Source organism: Cebus imitator, unplaced genomic scaffold, assembly GCF_001604975.1.
Source record: "Cebus imitator isolate Cc_AM_T3 unplaced genomic scaffold, Cebus_imitator-1.0 Scaffold110, whole genome shotgun sequence".
Lineage (NCBI taxonomy): Eukaryota > Metazoa > Chordata > Mammalia > Primates > Cebidae > Cebus > Cebus imitator.
The window spans coordinates 4,362,398-4,378,375 of record NW_016107425.1 but is presented as its reverse complement, the minus strand read 5'-3'; the positions used below and the strand labels follow the sequence as shown (position 1 = coordinate 4,378,375).

Here is a 15,978-nt window from a genome sequence, read left to right as displayed (position 1 = left end):
GTTCCCCCCTGCCGCTGGAAACGCAGTTCCGGTTAGGTGGCTGAGTTTGTTTACGTTGCCTGCAGATCTAGCTGCTGCTTTCCTCAGCTCCAGCTCCAAGATGGGGAAATCCTTCGCCAACTTCATGTGCAAGAAGGACTTTCATCCTGCCTCCAAATCCAATATTAAAAAAGTGAGTAAAGAGACCAGGGGAGGGATCAGGCCCACGGGGACTGCCTTCCCAAAGGCTGCTGGAAGTGAAAGTGGTGGTGTCTCTGAGGTCCCTAGGACAGCCCCCTCTTTTCTAGGCCAAAAGCCCTGGTGGTCTCGCCTTTCTTACTGAGCAACTCGCTTACGCAACGGGTCCTCAAAGTTTGTTCTGAATGGTGAGGAGTCTGGCAGCCTAGAGGATCTTTGTCGGCCGGAGCGTAACTCCATAATGTGTGGAGACTAATGTCAATTCCTCAGTACGTCCCTCAGCTGATTCTGGTTTTGTCTTTTCGGATCCCAGGGATCACGGCTTCTGAACTCTACCCTTGTGTACGGATAAGACGCCCCATTTCTTTAAGATACATCTTAAAGAAATTCATCCAATAATCTAACGTCTTTTTGATGACCTCGTTGAAGTTTAGTGTTTTACATAATTACAGGTCTAGCAGGTGCAATAGTTTGGTGAATATCGTAGTAATGAAAAGCAGAAGAGTGAAGTAGAAAGAATCGGCTTTGGAGTCGCACCTGGATTCTAGTTATTCAGGCAGTCACTTTTAGCCTTAAGTCCTTGCATAAAATATTTTAAATATCTGATCCTCAGTTTCCTAATCTGTAAAATAAGGATGATTGACTTGATTGTGAAGATTAACTGAAATAGTGGAGATAAAGGATTTGAAATAATGTAGGCATCTGTCAGTGTCCACTAGCGAGGAGGTAGGTGCTCAATAAAATGTTAATTGCCTCTACATAGAAACTTGTGAAAATAAGCTTTTATTTGTTTTTAAAACGAGTTGAGGTGATGAGATTTTGCCATATACTCACACTGCTAGACCAGTGAATCTCAACTTTTTTTTCACTGTTACCTTCCTAAAGAGCCTTATTAAACACTTTTTCTTGATCACTCGTCCGTGAAATTTTAATGGCACAGATATACCTTGAAAGCTCTTTGGTAATCAGCGAGCCTCATCTCCTCATTTTACAAATGAGGAAACAAATTTGCCAAGAGTTACACAGCTAGTTAAATGTTGAACCAGAACTAGGATCTGGAACACCTGATTAAGTGCTTTTTCCACTGCACCAGTTTGTGTTTGCGTAGTTTCGACTGTGGGAGGGAGAAATTTCTTGTATTTGCTTGGCTCAAGTAACTTTTGACACCAAATACAGACATTTCCTTTCTCTGCATACTCAGGGTGTTAGCTATTACTATTTTTACAAGAATGAAGAGATTAGATGGAATTCAGGTGCTTGCTTATTTGCTGTTTATATAAACAAATGTACTTGAGAAAGCATAATTTTTTACTGGAACTTTTGACATTTAGCTCTATAAAATTCAATGAAGCAGTTTTCTTACAAGAAAAAAGAAATCCACAGAGAATAACTTTAGTAAATCCACTATGAGAAATTCAGTAAAGGAATTACAGGCTTAGAACCTACATTCTTCTGATCCGTGTAAAGTGTCATGTAAAATGTATCAAATACTGTTGGCCTCTTAGATCTGTTTTATACTTTTCCCAGGATAGAGGAGAAGAATGAAGTGTTTCTGATAGCAGACCTTTATAGATAAGTTAACACTTTATGGGGGGAGGGGGTAACCTCTAGCATTCTTTATTAACTAAGGATAGAGGAACTTTAAATGAAGATAAACAGAAAAATAAAGGGCATAGGAGGAAACTTTTGGAAGTGATGGATATGTTTACAGTGTAGATCGTGGTGATGTTTTCACAGGGATATACATACCACCAAACTCAGTTGTATACATTAAATATATACAGTTTTTTATGTGTCATACTCCAGTAAAGTTTTTTGTTTGTTTTTTTTAATAGAAGTGAAAGAAAGGAGTTTCATCAAAGAGTGCAAAAGAGTTCAACCATGAAATTTTTAAGGGCCAGGTGTGGTGGCTCATGCCTATAATTCCAACACTTTGGGAGGCCAGGAATTCAAGACCAGCATGGGCAACAAACTGAGACCCCATCTATATTTAAAAAGAAAGTTCTGATTGTAAAATTAGGCATGTTGGGTTTACTAAAGTCCAGTAGTTTATATATTTATTTTTCTTGTTTATCAGTTTCCCAAGCTTACAAAAAGTCCGGTAGGTTTTAAGGCCTCCTTTGTTCACCAGAAATAACAGTGAATGCTATATATCTGCTGGTCACTTGGTTATGTATTGTTATGCACTGCCTCAATCATTTATGCCACAGGATACACTGTTTTAGTTGAGTTGTTCTTTTTTTTCTTGACTTTGTTAATGAAGGAAACATTTAATTTACATTGTGGTCCAAGCTCCTTATTTGTCTTCTTGTAGACTGACAAACAGTTTACAAACTTGCTATTGACAATAGTACCACCTTAAACTACTCCCTTTTTGTGAAACTCTCTCTTCCCCTAGCTGTAATAACTACTCTCTTCTAGTTTTCCAGCTCTCTTATTAGACTGTGTTTTTCTATCAACTTCACTGGATCTTTATTCTTAGCCTGCTCCTAAAATAAAAGTATTCCCCAGAGTTTCATCCTTGGCTGACTTCTTGCTTACTTTGTATGCTTTCCTCAAGCAATCACATCCAACTAGCCACTTTTTTTTTTTTTTTTTTTTTTTTTTTTTTTTTTTTTTTTTTTTTTTTTTTTTTNTGTAGTCTCGCTCTGTCACCCAGGTTGGAGTGCAGTGGTGCGATCTCAGCTCACTACAACCTCTGCCTCCTGGGTTCAAGTGATTCTCCCGCCTCAGCCTCCTGAGTAGCTGGGACCACAGGTGTGTGCCACCATGTCTGGCTAATTTTTGTATTTTTAGTAGAGACGGGGTTTCACCATATTGGTCAGGCTGGTCTTGAACTCCTGACCTCATGATCCGGCCACTGCAGCCTCTGTCTCAAGTGCTGGGATTACAGGGGTGAGCCACCACACTTGGGCCAGCCCATTTTAACTAGCCCGATTACTCATGACTCTGAAATCTGCAGTCCCAGTTTTCTGTTTTTAACTTTGATGTGGCTCAAGACAGCTATCTACTAGATATTTGCATCTTGATGTCCTATAGGCACCTCAAACTCAACATATCTGAAGTAAAAGTTTTTACTCCAAATCTGCCCTTTTTATACTTGCTATCTCATATGGGTAGAAACAGAGATAGCAAAACAATTCTTCATCCTGTCACCCAAACCAGAAGCTCAGGATTCATCCCTTTTCCCATCACTCCTTTATCTAGTCAATTACTGAATGCTATTGGTCTTACCTTCCAAATAGCTCTTGAATCCATATCTTCTCTCTGTCACTACTGCCTGTGTCTTAGTGTAGACCTTCTTCATCTTTCACCTAGATTGTTGCATTTTCTAAGTGCCTTCAATCTTGACTCCTCTCAAATCCATTCACTACACAGCCATCAGAATAGTCATTTTTCATTTTAACAGCTCTGCTGAGATAAATTCACATATCATACAATCACGCATGTGAAATGTACAATTCAGTGGTTTTTAAAATACATTCATGGAGTTGAGTAATCATTACCACAAACAATTTTAGAACTTTTTCATCACCCCAAAAAGAAACCCACCCTGAGCAAGGTGGCTGACACTTGTAATCCCAACACTTTGGGAGGCCAAGGCAGGTGAATCACTTGAGGTCAGGAGTTTGAGACAGCCTGGTCAGCATGGTGAAACCCCATCTCTACTAAAAATACAAAAATTAGCCGGGTATGATGGTGAGCACTTGTAATCCCAGCTACTCAGGAGGCTGAGGCAGGAGAATTACTTGAACCTGGGAGGTGGAGGTTGCAGTGAGCCAAGATTGGGCCACTGCACTCCAGCTTGGGAGACAGAGCAAGACTCCATCTCAAAAAAAAAAAAGAAAAAAAGAAACCCCCGTACCTGTTATCAGTCACTCCCATTTTTCCTTAACTCTCCTCCCTCTCTCCAGCCTTAGACAAGCACTAATCTACTTTCTGTTTGTGGATTTGCCTATTCTGGAAATTCATTTAAATGGAATCATGCTCCATTCCATGTGGTTTGGGAAAAACAAAGAAAAATAAGTAAATATAAATAAATAAATGGAATCATGTGATCTGTGGTCTTTTGTGACTGGCTACTCTCACCATGAAGAGTAGAGTATTTGTTTTTATTTATTTATTTATTTTGAGACGGAGTCTCACTCTGTAGCCAGACTGGTGTGCAGTGGCACAATCTCAGCTCACTGCAACTTCCACCTCCCTGGTTCAAGCAGTTCTGTCAACCTCTCAAGTAGATGGTATTACAGGCACATGCCACCACACCCAGCTAATTTTTGTATTTTTAGTAGAGACAGGGTTTCACCATGTTGGCCAGGATGGTCTCAATCTCCTGACCTCGTGATTCGTTCACCTTGGCCTCCCAAAGTGCTGGAATTACAGGCGTGAGCCGCTGCACCCAGCCACACCATAATGTTTTTGAAGTTTACCCATGATATGGCATCTATCAGTACTTTATTCCTTTTTATGGCTGAATAATATTCCATTGTATGGATGTAAGTTATTTCAATAGAATTGTCTTTTTTTTTTTAAAGCACAGACCTGATGATCTCTTTCAGCCCCTTATTAAAATATTACAGGATTGAGTCCAAGTAATCTCACTCCATCTTCTTTCTCCTTCCACTCCTGCTATTCTCTCATCTTAGATTTTTTTTTTTTTTTTTTTTTTTAAGACAGGCTCACTCTGTTGCCCAGGCTGGAGTGCAGTGGCACAGTCTTAGCTCACTGCAACCTCCACCTCCCAGGCTCAGGTAATTCTCCTGCCTCGGCTTCCTGAGTGGCTGGGATTACAGACATGCAGCACCACACCTGGCTAATCTTTGTATTTTTAGTAGAGATGAGGTTTCACCATGTTGGCCAGGCTGGTCTCGAACTCCTGACCTCAGGTGATTCACCCGCCTTGGCCCTCCCTCAGATTTTATACGTTAGTAATATCGAACTAACTTACATTCTATTTTATATCTTTGGGCCTCCGCCTGAGTTGTTCCCTCTGCCAGTAGTATCTTGCCCTGTTTTTTCCTTTGGCAATGCCTTGATCCTTTTCAAAACCTTGCCAAATGTGTGTGAAATTACCTGTGTATTGAGTTCTTGTGGTAAAGTTTGTAATAGCAAAATATTGGTAATTTCTTGAATGTCCATTCATACAGTAAGAGACTCCTTAAATAAATTATAAATTATGGTATAGTTCCACAGTAGAAAAATATGCAGCTTTACCACTCAAAAGAAGAAAGCGTTTGTTTACTGATCTGGTAGCAATCTTGTAATAGTCTGTTCTCATGCTGCTATGAAGAAATACCTGAGACTGGGTAATCTATAAGGAAAGAAGTTTAGTTGACTCAGTTCTGCAGGGCTGGGGAGGCCTCAGGAAACTTAAAATCATTGCAGAAAGGCAAACAAACATGTCCTTCTTCACATGGCAGCAGAAATGCCGAGCAAAAGGGGAAAAGCTCCTTTTCTGATGGTTTTATTCATTAGATTTTGTGAGAACTTAGTCGCTATCATGAAAACAGCATGGAGGTAACCGTCCCAGTGATTCAGTTACCTCCCCCTGGCTCCCTCCCATGACGTGGGAATTATGGGAACTACAATTCAAGATGAGATTTGGGTGGGGACACAGCCAAACCGTATCATTCCACCCCAGCCCCTTCCAGATCTCATGTCCTCACATTTCAAAACAAAATCATGCCCTTCCAAGAATCCCCTAGAGTCTTAACCCATTCCAGCATTAACCCAAAAGTCTAAGTCTGAAGTCTCATCTGAGACAAGGCAAGTCCCTTCCACCTATGAGCCTGTAAAATCAAAAGCAAGTTAATTACTTCCTGGATACAATAGGAGTACAGGCATTGGGTAAATACACCTGTTCCCAATGGGACAATTTGGAAAAAACAAAGGGGCTACAGGCCCCATGCAAGTCCGAAATCCAGTAGATCAGTCATTAAACCTTTAAGTTCCAAAATGATCTTTGACTTCATGTCTCACATCCAGTGTGTGCTGGTGCAAGAGGTAGACTCCCACAGCATTGGGCAGCTCTGCCCCTGTGGCTTTGCAGGGTACAGCCCACCTGGATGCTTTCATGGGCTGGTGTTGAGTGTCTGTGGCTTTTCCAAGCACACAGAGCAAGCTGTTGGTGGATCTGTCATGCTGGGGTCTGGAGGACAGTGGCCCTCTTCTCACAGCTCCACTAGGCAGTACCCCAGTAGGGACTCTGTGGGGGGGGCTCCGACCCCACATTTCCCTTCCACACTGCCCTAATAGAGTTTCTCCATGAAGGCTTCACCTCTACAGCAAACTTCTGCATGGACATCCGGGTGTTTCCATATATCTTCTGAAACCCAGGCAGAGGTTCCCAAGCCTCAATTCTTGCCTTCTGTGCACCTGCAGGCCCAACATAACATGGAAGCTGCCAAGGTTTGGGGTTTGCACTCTGAAGCAATGGCCTAAGCTGTACATTGACCCCTTTTAGCTATAGCTGGAGCAGCTGGAATGCAGGGTCCCAAGTTCCAAGGCTGTACACAACAGGTGGGGGGCTGGACTCAGCCCAGGAAACTATTTTTTCCCTTCTCCTAGGCCTCCAGGCTTTTGATGGGAGGGGTTGCTGTGAAGGTCTCTGACATACTCTGGAGACATTTTCTCCATTGTTTTGGTGATTAACATTTGGCTTCTCATTTATGCAAATTTCTGCAGCCAGCTGGAATTTCACCCCAGAAAATAGGGTTTTCTTTTCTATTGCATTGTCGGGGTGCAGAATTTCGAGACTCTTATGCTCTGCTTCCTCTTAAATGCTTTACTGCTTAGAAATTTCTTCTGCCAGATACCTTAAATCATCTCTCTCTAGTTCAAAGTTCCACAGATATCTGGGGCAGGGGCAAAATGTTGCCGGTCTCTTTGCATTGCAAGAGTGACTTTTACTCCACTTTTCAAAAGATTCCCATCTCCATCTGAGACCATGTCATCCTGGACTTCAATTTTCCATATCACTATCAGCTTTTTGGTTAAAGTCATTAAACAAGTCTCTAGGAAATTCCAAGCTTTCCCACATTTTCCTGTTTTCTGAGCCCTCCAGTTCTCTAAGAAGTTCCAGACTTTTCCACATTTTCCTATCTTCTCAGTCTTCTAAACTGTTCTAACCTCTGCCTGTTACCCAGTCCTAAAATCACTTCCACATTTTCAGATATCCTTTTAACAGCACTCTACTCTACCCGTACCAATTTACTGTATTAGTCTATTCTCACACTGCTATGAAGAAATACCCAAGACTGAGTAATTGATAAAGGAAAGAGGTTTAATTGACTCACAGTTCCGCAGGGATAGGGAGGCCTCAGGAAACTTAAAATCATGGCAGAAGTGGAGTAAACACATCTTTCTTTCCATGGCAGTGGTGAGGAGAAGTGCTGAGCAAAAAGGGAAAAACCCCTTATAAAACCATCAGATCTTGTGAGAAGTCACTCAGTGTCATGAGAACAGCATGGAGATAACTGCCTCCATGATTCAATAACATCCCACTAGCTCCCTCCCATGATACATGGGGATTATGGGAACTACGATTCAAGATGAGGTTTGGGTGGGTACACAGCCAAACCATATCATATCTCCATGGTATATAATTTTATACATGTTTTGTGTGTGTGTGTGTGTGTTTGTGTAAAGTATGTTACTATTTATATAAGAAGAATTGTGTATGTTCTTTTGCATGTATATGCATTAGAACATCTTGGAAAGATGTATAATATATCCTTGGAAGAATAATATTAAATTTAAATTTAATATTCATAGGTAGTCAATGTTATACATTTATACAATAATATACATAGGTAGGCAATGTTATACAATATTTAAATATTAAATATAACTTTTAAAAACCAAAACTTGCTATAAAGCATTCTGTGGGCTGGGCGTGGTGGCTCATGCCTCTAATCCTAGCACTTTGGGAGGCCAAGGTGGGTGGATTACCTGAGGTCAGGAGTTCAAAACCAGCCGGGTCAACATGGCAAAACCCCGTCTCTGCTAAAAGTACAAAAAAAATTAGTCTTGTTTGGTGGCAGGCACCTGTAATCCCAGCTACTCGGGTAGCTTAGGCAGGAAAATCACTTGAACCTGGAAGGCGGAGGTTGCAGTGAGCCAAGATCACACCATTACACTCCAGCCTGGGCAATAAGAATGAAACTCCATCTCGGGTAAAAAAAAATAAAATAAACATTCTATGATAGCCACCTTCCTCTTTGCCTTCCGAAGTTAATCACTGTCATGTACTATTTCTTTATCTGGCACTGTTGCGCAGATACCAAACTTTATTGCTATTTATTTTCACAATTTTTATCTCTTTTTTATTATGAAATAGTTTAAACATGCAGAAAAATTAGTGATTTTCTATTAGCAGATTCTGAGCATCAGAAGGCAGGAGTATGTTTTATTATTTCTTATTCCAGTCCACGATAAGTTCTCAATATGTATTTAAGCTCAAGCAATTGACACTAGTGAAATAACTTTGTAAAAAAAAATTTTTTTTGAGACAGGGTCTGGCTCTGTCACACATGCTGGAGTGCAGTGGCGCAATCTCAGCTCACTTCAACCTCTGCCTCCCGAGTTCAAGCGATTCTCCTGCCTCATCCTCCCAAGTAGCTTGACTATAGGCACACACCACCAGGCCCAACTAATTTTTGTGTTTTTAGTAGAGACAAGAGTTTCACCATCTTGGCCAGGCTGGTCTTGAATTCCTGACCTCAAGTGATCTTCCTGCCTCGGCCTTCCAAAGTACTGGGATTACAGATGTGACCCACCGTGCTCAGCTATAACTTCATAAAATCTAAAGTTTTAAATAAATGGTAGTTATTTTTGTTAGAAGTGATATATTATTCTACCACGCAATGAAGCCTTACAGTTCTCTGTTGCACTGTTTACATTTTGGGCTTCAGTGAATGCCTTTTACTGCCTATCCCAAGTGTAGATTTTTCTTCCACTAACATTGCAGTGGAAGGAATGTTCAGAAACTCACTCCAAAAGTAATTTTAGGTACATTCTGTTCCTAACAGGTTCTATTCATACCTGTTTTGCTTTTATCTCCATATTAATCCTCGTACATCTCAAACTGTTCACATCTCAAACTGTCCCCATAGACCCTTCCTGTCTCAGTGCTACTTTTAAAATGCTATTAAATACCCTTGTTTTGCTTCTAAAATTGAATAACGGCAGCCTTGTTCTACCCCCTCCTTACCAAACTTATCTGCCCCCGACCCACAGGTAATAATTATAAATTATCTCAGTGTAAGTGTTTGTTCTCAAATTTACCCTCTTAAAACTTTAGCATGTTTGGAGAAAAAGGTTTGACTTGCTTTTGTTGAATGGTTGTCAAACACTTTGTCCTTTATTCTGAAGGTGGAAGGGAGGTATTAATACCTTTTAAACCTGAAGTAACGTGATTAAATATCTTTGCATGGCCAGGCGTAGTGACGCACATCTGTAATCACAGCACTTTGGGAGGCTGAGGCTGGAGGATCACCTGAGCCCAGAAGTTCAAGACCAGCCTGGGCAACATAGTGAGACCCTGTCTCTACAAAGAATTTAAAAATTAGTTGGGCATGGTGGCGCACACCTGTAGTCCCAGCTACTTGGCAGATTAAGGCAGGAAGATTGTTTGAATCCATCCATCCTGGGCAATAGAGCAAGACCCTATTTCAAATACACACACACACACACACACACGCACACACACACTCTCTCTCTCTCATAACCTATGTGGGCTTTCTATCTTCACCACTTTTATAATTTGAGAATTTCACATAGGGGCACATGTAGCCTATGGCGTTCATGTCCCTGAGCAACTCTAGAACATCCGATACACTTGTGTCTTATTTTTTTCTCATCTCTTCCCTTTTTTCTGCAGCTACCTTTATTTCCTTTCTCTTTCCCCCACCTTCTCTCTCAGGGTGTCAGTGACACCCAGTGCTGTCTGTGGCCATTACTTAACCCTGCTAAGTTACCTAGGCTACACGTAATCTGCATAGAGAGATGCTTGTTCTGTTCTCTGAAGTAACATAGGGACCAAATGAAGTAAGTTATTATACCAAATCTGCCTGGAGTGGTTCTCAAGTTTGTCATTTTAGCCTAGAAGTCTATTTTGAGTGGTTGGATTTAAGAACTTATATCAGCACTTTGGGAGGCCAAGGCAAGCAGATCACTTGAGGCCAGGAGTTCAAGACCAGCCTGGCCAACTTGGCAAAACCCCATCTCTACTAAAACTACAAAAATTAGCCGGGTGCGGTGGCACATGCACTGAGGAGTGCTGAGGCAGGAGAATTGCTTGAACCCAGGAAGCAGAGGCTGCAATGAGCTGAGATAATGTCATTGCATTCCAGCCTGGGTGATAGCCAGACTCTGTCAAAAAGAAAAAAAACTCATATCAAGGCACTTCATATTTTTCAGGTTTGTGATGATATAATTATGGCTAAATTGGATTATGTTGTAAACTTTCAGCCAACCTTGTCTAGCCCTTGGCCTGTGGGTCATGTGGCCCAGGATGGCTTTAAATGCAGCCCAACACAAATTTGTAAACTTCCTTAAAACATTGTGAGTTTTTTTGGCCCTTTCTTTTCTTTTCTTTTTTTCAGTTCATTGGCTATCATTATTGTTAGTGTATTTTGTGTGGCCCAGGACAATTCTTCTACTGTGGCCCAAAGAAGCCAAAAGATTAGACACTCGTGCTTTAAACAATTGCATTTTACATTTTATTACAAGAAAAGCAAGCTTTGTTTAACTTAAATCCAACAATTTAATTTATAATTTTACTTCATTAATCTAGGTATGGATGGCAGAACAGAAAATATCATATGATAAGAAGAAACAAGAAGAATTAATGCAGCAATATCTTAAAGAACAAGAATCATATGATAATAGGTAAGAAATTCTATGCCAGTATTTCTAGAATTATCAATTTCATGGGAATAAATTTCTACTGAGTAATATATTAAGTCAGTTTTTTGGAATCGAATGCCCAGTTAGAGGATTCATTTCTTTCCCTGAGGGCTTTCTCTTTTACTCTCATACCTGTAGATGGCCTCTTTTTCCAGCTTTACCATGATTCATATAAAATACAGATTCATGTGACTCATATACAGTCTTTGAGGAAGTCTCAAATTAGGCAAAGCTTAGAAGAACAATAAATGTCCACACTTGAACTGCTGAGACCTCTTAGAAACTTATTTTAACACACTCAAATGAAAAGATACCTAGGACACCTTCAAGAAGTAAAGTAAAGTGACTACTTGATACGCATGTCATTGTTCTGCTAAAAGCTGTATCGTGGCTAGTGTATTTCACTGGTGTCTTCTAACATGGTACCTGCCTTTAGCTATTGTGTTTGTGTATGCAGATCTAACACTGATGTGATTTCTCTTGGTTAAGCAATCGAATAGTGGTGTTTTGGTAAATTTTTCATGAAGTTCAATTTTTAATCAAAATGTGGAATTTAGCAAAGTAATACTAAACTATTTTAAATATTCCTATTTAAAATATAGTATACTGAGAGGAAAATAAAAGAAATAAAAGTTGAGTAGCCTTCTCACTAATTTTATTTAATCTTGTTATCTTTTGTTGAGTACCAACTCCATGCATGATGATAAGTGGTAGGATAGGGACCTGTAAAAGTGTGTGAAGTATAATTTCTCTCTACCCTTAGGAAACCTTAGTAAGAGATACATACATATAGTTCAAAGCCAAATATAATAACTGATATATTAAAAACACATACTGCTTTTAAAAATACAGTATGTTGGTATAGGAAAGAATAATCCCAGTTAGGATAACAAGGAAAACTTTATGGAAGAGGCGACATTAAAGCTGAAATCTGAAGAATGATAAGGACTTAGATAGGTGGTTCTCAACTGAGCACCATTTTTTGCAACCCTTACCCAGGGGACATGTGAAAATGTTTGGAGAATCTGTTTTGACAATGTTTTGATTGTCACAACTGCAGACTGGGGTACTATTAGCTTCTAGTGGTTGGAGGCGCTGGATGCTGCAAAACAGCCTAGAATACACAGGACAGCTCCACTTAGCAAAGAACTCTCTAGTCCAAAATGTCAATAGCATCACTGTTTTAAAGCCCTAATTTATATATATTAATGGTAAAAACATATTAAACAGCAGCACTGTGGGAAAAGAGAAGATGTCAGGAAACAGTTGTTGAGTTCAAGGGATAAAAACAGAGTGGAGGTGGAAAACTGGGTTTGAAACAGATCATAGTGTTCATGTTTATTCTTTATCTTAAAAAAAAGTTACTATTTTCCCTTTGTAATTAATTAACATTCGAAGCCCTGCAAATAGTGTTTCTCCTTGGACTTTTGCCGAATTTTGATATTCATCAATAGATATTGCCTGCGTCAATTATTTATTTATGTGGTGTTTTAATAGTGATTTTGTATCTCTGTCATTCCCTCTACATTTCTTAATTTGAATTCCTTTGTAAGGAAGAATTTCCCTTATCTAGTTATTATTTGTTTTCTATCAATATAAACTCATGGATATTTCTTTGGATTGTAATCTAATATTATTGTTACTTATTTTCTGCATGACAGAAATCACATTCTTTATAGTTCTGTTTTAACACTTAAAGTTCCCTGTTTGAGCTCTGTTTAAAAAAAGGTATGCTAGGCTGTTTAGAAAAAAAAGCTCTGTAACAAATGGAATGACTGGTTGAGTCAAAGCTTTAATTCACAAGATCCAAGTAAAAATAATAAAGAAGGCGGCTAAAGAGTGTATATAATTTCTCCTTATATTTGGAAAAGATAATCACAAAGGATATGTGATATGATTATAATTCCTCTCTTTATATCCACTGGATTCTATAAAGAACTATTAAAAAAAAAAAAAAGTAAAAGGCCACAGGGATCTACATCCCTACAATAGAGTGGTATTCAGCAATGAAAGGGACTGAAGTACTGATATATGCAATACCATGGGTCAACTTCAAAAACATTACGCTGTGTGAAAGAAGCCAGTCACAAAAGACCATATGACATATGATCTAATTTATAGGACATGTCCAGAATAGGCTACAGAGAGAGCAAGTAGATTAGTGGCTGCTCTGAGCTGAGAGGTAGAAGGTGAGGGGACAAAGCAAGGGAATGAGAAGTAACTGCTAGTGGGTAGAAGATTTATTTTTTGGATAATGTAAATGTTCTGAAATTAGATTATAGTGATGGCTCCAAAAGTCTAAATATATTTAAAACAACATACACTTTAAACAGGTGTATATACGCAGCTATATATACAGCTGTGTATATACACCTGTTTAAAGCATTTAAAGTGTATAAGATATATACTTTAATTTATATTAAATTAACATCGTTAAAATATCAAAATCCTGGCTGGGTGCGGTGGCTCACGCCTGTAATTCCAGCACTTTGGAAGGCAGATCATGAGGTCAAGAGATCGAGACCATCCAACATGGTGAAACCCATCTCTACTAAAAATACAAAAATTAGCTGGGTGTGGTGGTGTGCATCTGTAGTTCCAGCTACTAAGGAGGCTGAGGCAAGAGAATCGCTTGAACCTGGGAGGCGGAGGTTGCAGTAAGCTGAGATCACACCACTGCACTCCAGCCTGGCGACAGAGTAAGACTCTGTCTCAAAAAAAAAAAAAGGAAAATCCTGCAAGAAAAATGACCATGTCATTTTTTCCCTTTTTTGTTAGGATGGCCAGGATCTCTCAGGTAGTAAGAAAGTCTCAGAGCTTATAACCAGTTACTAAAGAGGCAGCACTGTTTGATTTCCATTCAGATATTTCAGATGTAATCTAGTCAGTGGAGTAAAGTTTTAGAACTCTGTTTCTAACAAAAATATTTTATCTTAATTCCCTTAGGTTTTTTGGTGGGGAGTGGATTATTCTGTGATATTTTTCGTCCTACATGTAATTATTAACTTTGTCTTGTTTCACTTAGATTGCTTATGGGAGATGAACGTGTAAAGAATGGCCTTAATTTCATGTATGAAGCCCCACCAGGAGCTAAAAAAGGTACATAATCTCTTCCCTTTCCTTTCTTTTTTTTTTTTTTTTTTTTTTTTCAAATTTGAGACGGAGTCTCTCCCTGTTGCTGAGGCTAGAGTACAATGGCACGATCTTGGCTCACTGCAACCTCTGCCTCCCAGGTTCAAGCGATTCTCCTGCCTCAGCCTCTTGAGTAGCTGGGATTACAGGCACGCACCACCTGGCTCATCTGGCTAATTTTTTGTATCTTTAGTACAAACAGGGTTTTACCATGTTGGTCATGCTGGTCTTGAACTCCTGACCTCAAGAGAGCTACCCACCTCGGCCTCCCAAAGTGCTGGGATTACAGGCTTGAGCCACAGTGCCCAGCCTCCTTCCTTTTAAGTCTTTGATGTGTTTGCAGCTAAAGATTGAAAACTATGACAGATATTTTCTTAAAGTTGCTATTTATCTTTTAAAATTGCTGTTATCCTGTGAAGATAATAAAAACTATAATCATACAACACAATAAATACTAAAAAATATCTTTCTAATCTGGTAATATTTCATAATGTGCCCTTTGAGGAGGAGGAAAACCTTCATGTCCAAAGTACGTTTATTCTTTCATAATTTGCATATGTATAGTCCTTCTTACTATTTAATATTTTGTAAATAAAAAAACATAATATTCACTGTCAATGCACAGTAAAAAGTTTAAAAACTAGGAACTAACATGCTTATTAAGTACTATCTCTTACTTTGTATTTTATCCTGCAATGGTCTAAATTTTTATCTTGTGAAAGAAGAAAAAAAGTAAAACCAATGAACTCTTGTGACAATTATATAATATATCATGAGTATACGGTAGACTTTTGTGTTGACATTTTTAACTTGTCATACCTTTTTTCTTCCATATTTTTGATACGCGATCAAGAAAACAAAGAGGTAAAGGACTATTTTCTTTTTCTGAATTTACTTGCAATTCATTGTATTTTATGGAAAAGTTAAAAGAATTTTCAATGAATGCTTTTAGAAAGAAGAAACAGAGGGAGAGACTGAATACAAATTTGAATGGCAGAAAGGAGCCCCACGAGAAAAGTAAGGACTGGTTTACTTCTAAGACAAGATATATATCATTAAATTTATATTTACCTGATATCCCATCTTATGTTGCTTTTTCAATCATTAGAGGAGGCAACTGATGTGAAAAGTTATTCTTAATTATTTTAATTAGCTGTCTTATTCAGCTAATCTGCTTGATCGTAGTCTTTTGTTTTATATACTTTTTCATGTTTTTAAAATCACAAATTATCAGACTAGACACATAATAACTAAATGGTGTTTGGAAACAGTAGATAGATTTTATAGTTCTAAATGTTTACAGAAGTAATATATTTTTTAATGTTCTTAGAACTATAAAACTATTTTTCTGATTAACTGCTCTTCAGTATTTTAAATTATTCTTAATATTGTACTTGTACATTTCCTCTAATAGATATGCCAAAGATGACATGAACATCAGAGATCAGCCCTTTGGTATTCAGGCAAGTGACATATATTTTACACTTTAAGAATAATTTTTATTTAATAAATATATCTTTATATTGTTGCCTAAAAGGTGTGTAAGCTGAAAAGGGGCACTATGGTTTTGATTTGTATCAGAAAATATAAGGAATAGAGGAGAAAACATTAAATGTAGTAGACTGATAAAACATAGGAATCAAGCCTTTATAGTGAAAGCTACAATGATATTGGTCTCTTCAGTTTTCTAAAAATTTGGAGAATTAGCTCAAGGTTAAGAAAAGATTTAGCCGGGCGCGGTGGCTCAAGCCTGTAATCCCA

The 15,978-nt window shown here is 38.7% G+C and overlaps 1 protein-coding gene across 1 annotated transcript in view; it reads left to right on the top strand.

The window, feature by feature from the left end:
* Positions 1-15,978, top strand: part of CIR1 (corepressor interacting with RBPJ, CIR1) — a 46,697-nt gene continuing 30,719 nt past the window's right edge. Inside the window, exons 1-6 of the mRNA XM_017538252.2 lie at positions 1-172; positions 10,973-11,067; positions 14,111-14,184; positions 15,071-15,081; positions 15,170-15,234; positions 15,632-15,680. Coding sequence (XP_017393741.1) covers positions 101-172; positions 10,973-11,067; positions 14,111-14,184; positions 15,071-15,081; positions 15,170-15,234; positions 15,632-15,680 — 366 coding nt within the window. The 5' untranslated portion in view covers positions 1-100. The remainder of the gene's footprint in view (positions 173-10,972; positions 11,068-14,110; positions 14,185-15,070; positions 15,082-15,169; positions 15,235-15,631; positions 15,681-15,978) is intronic.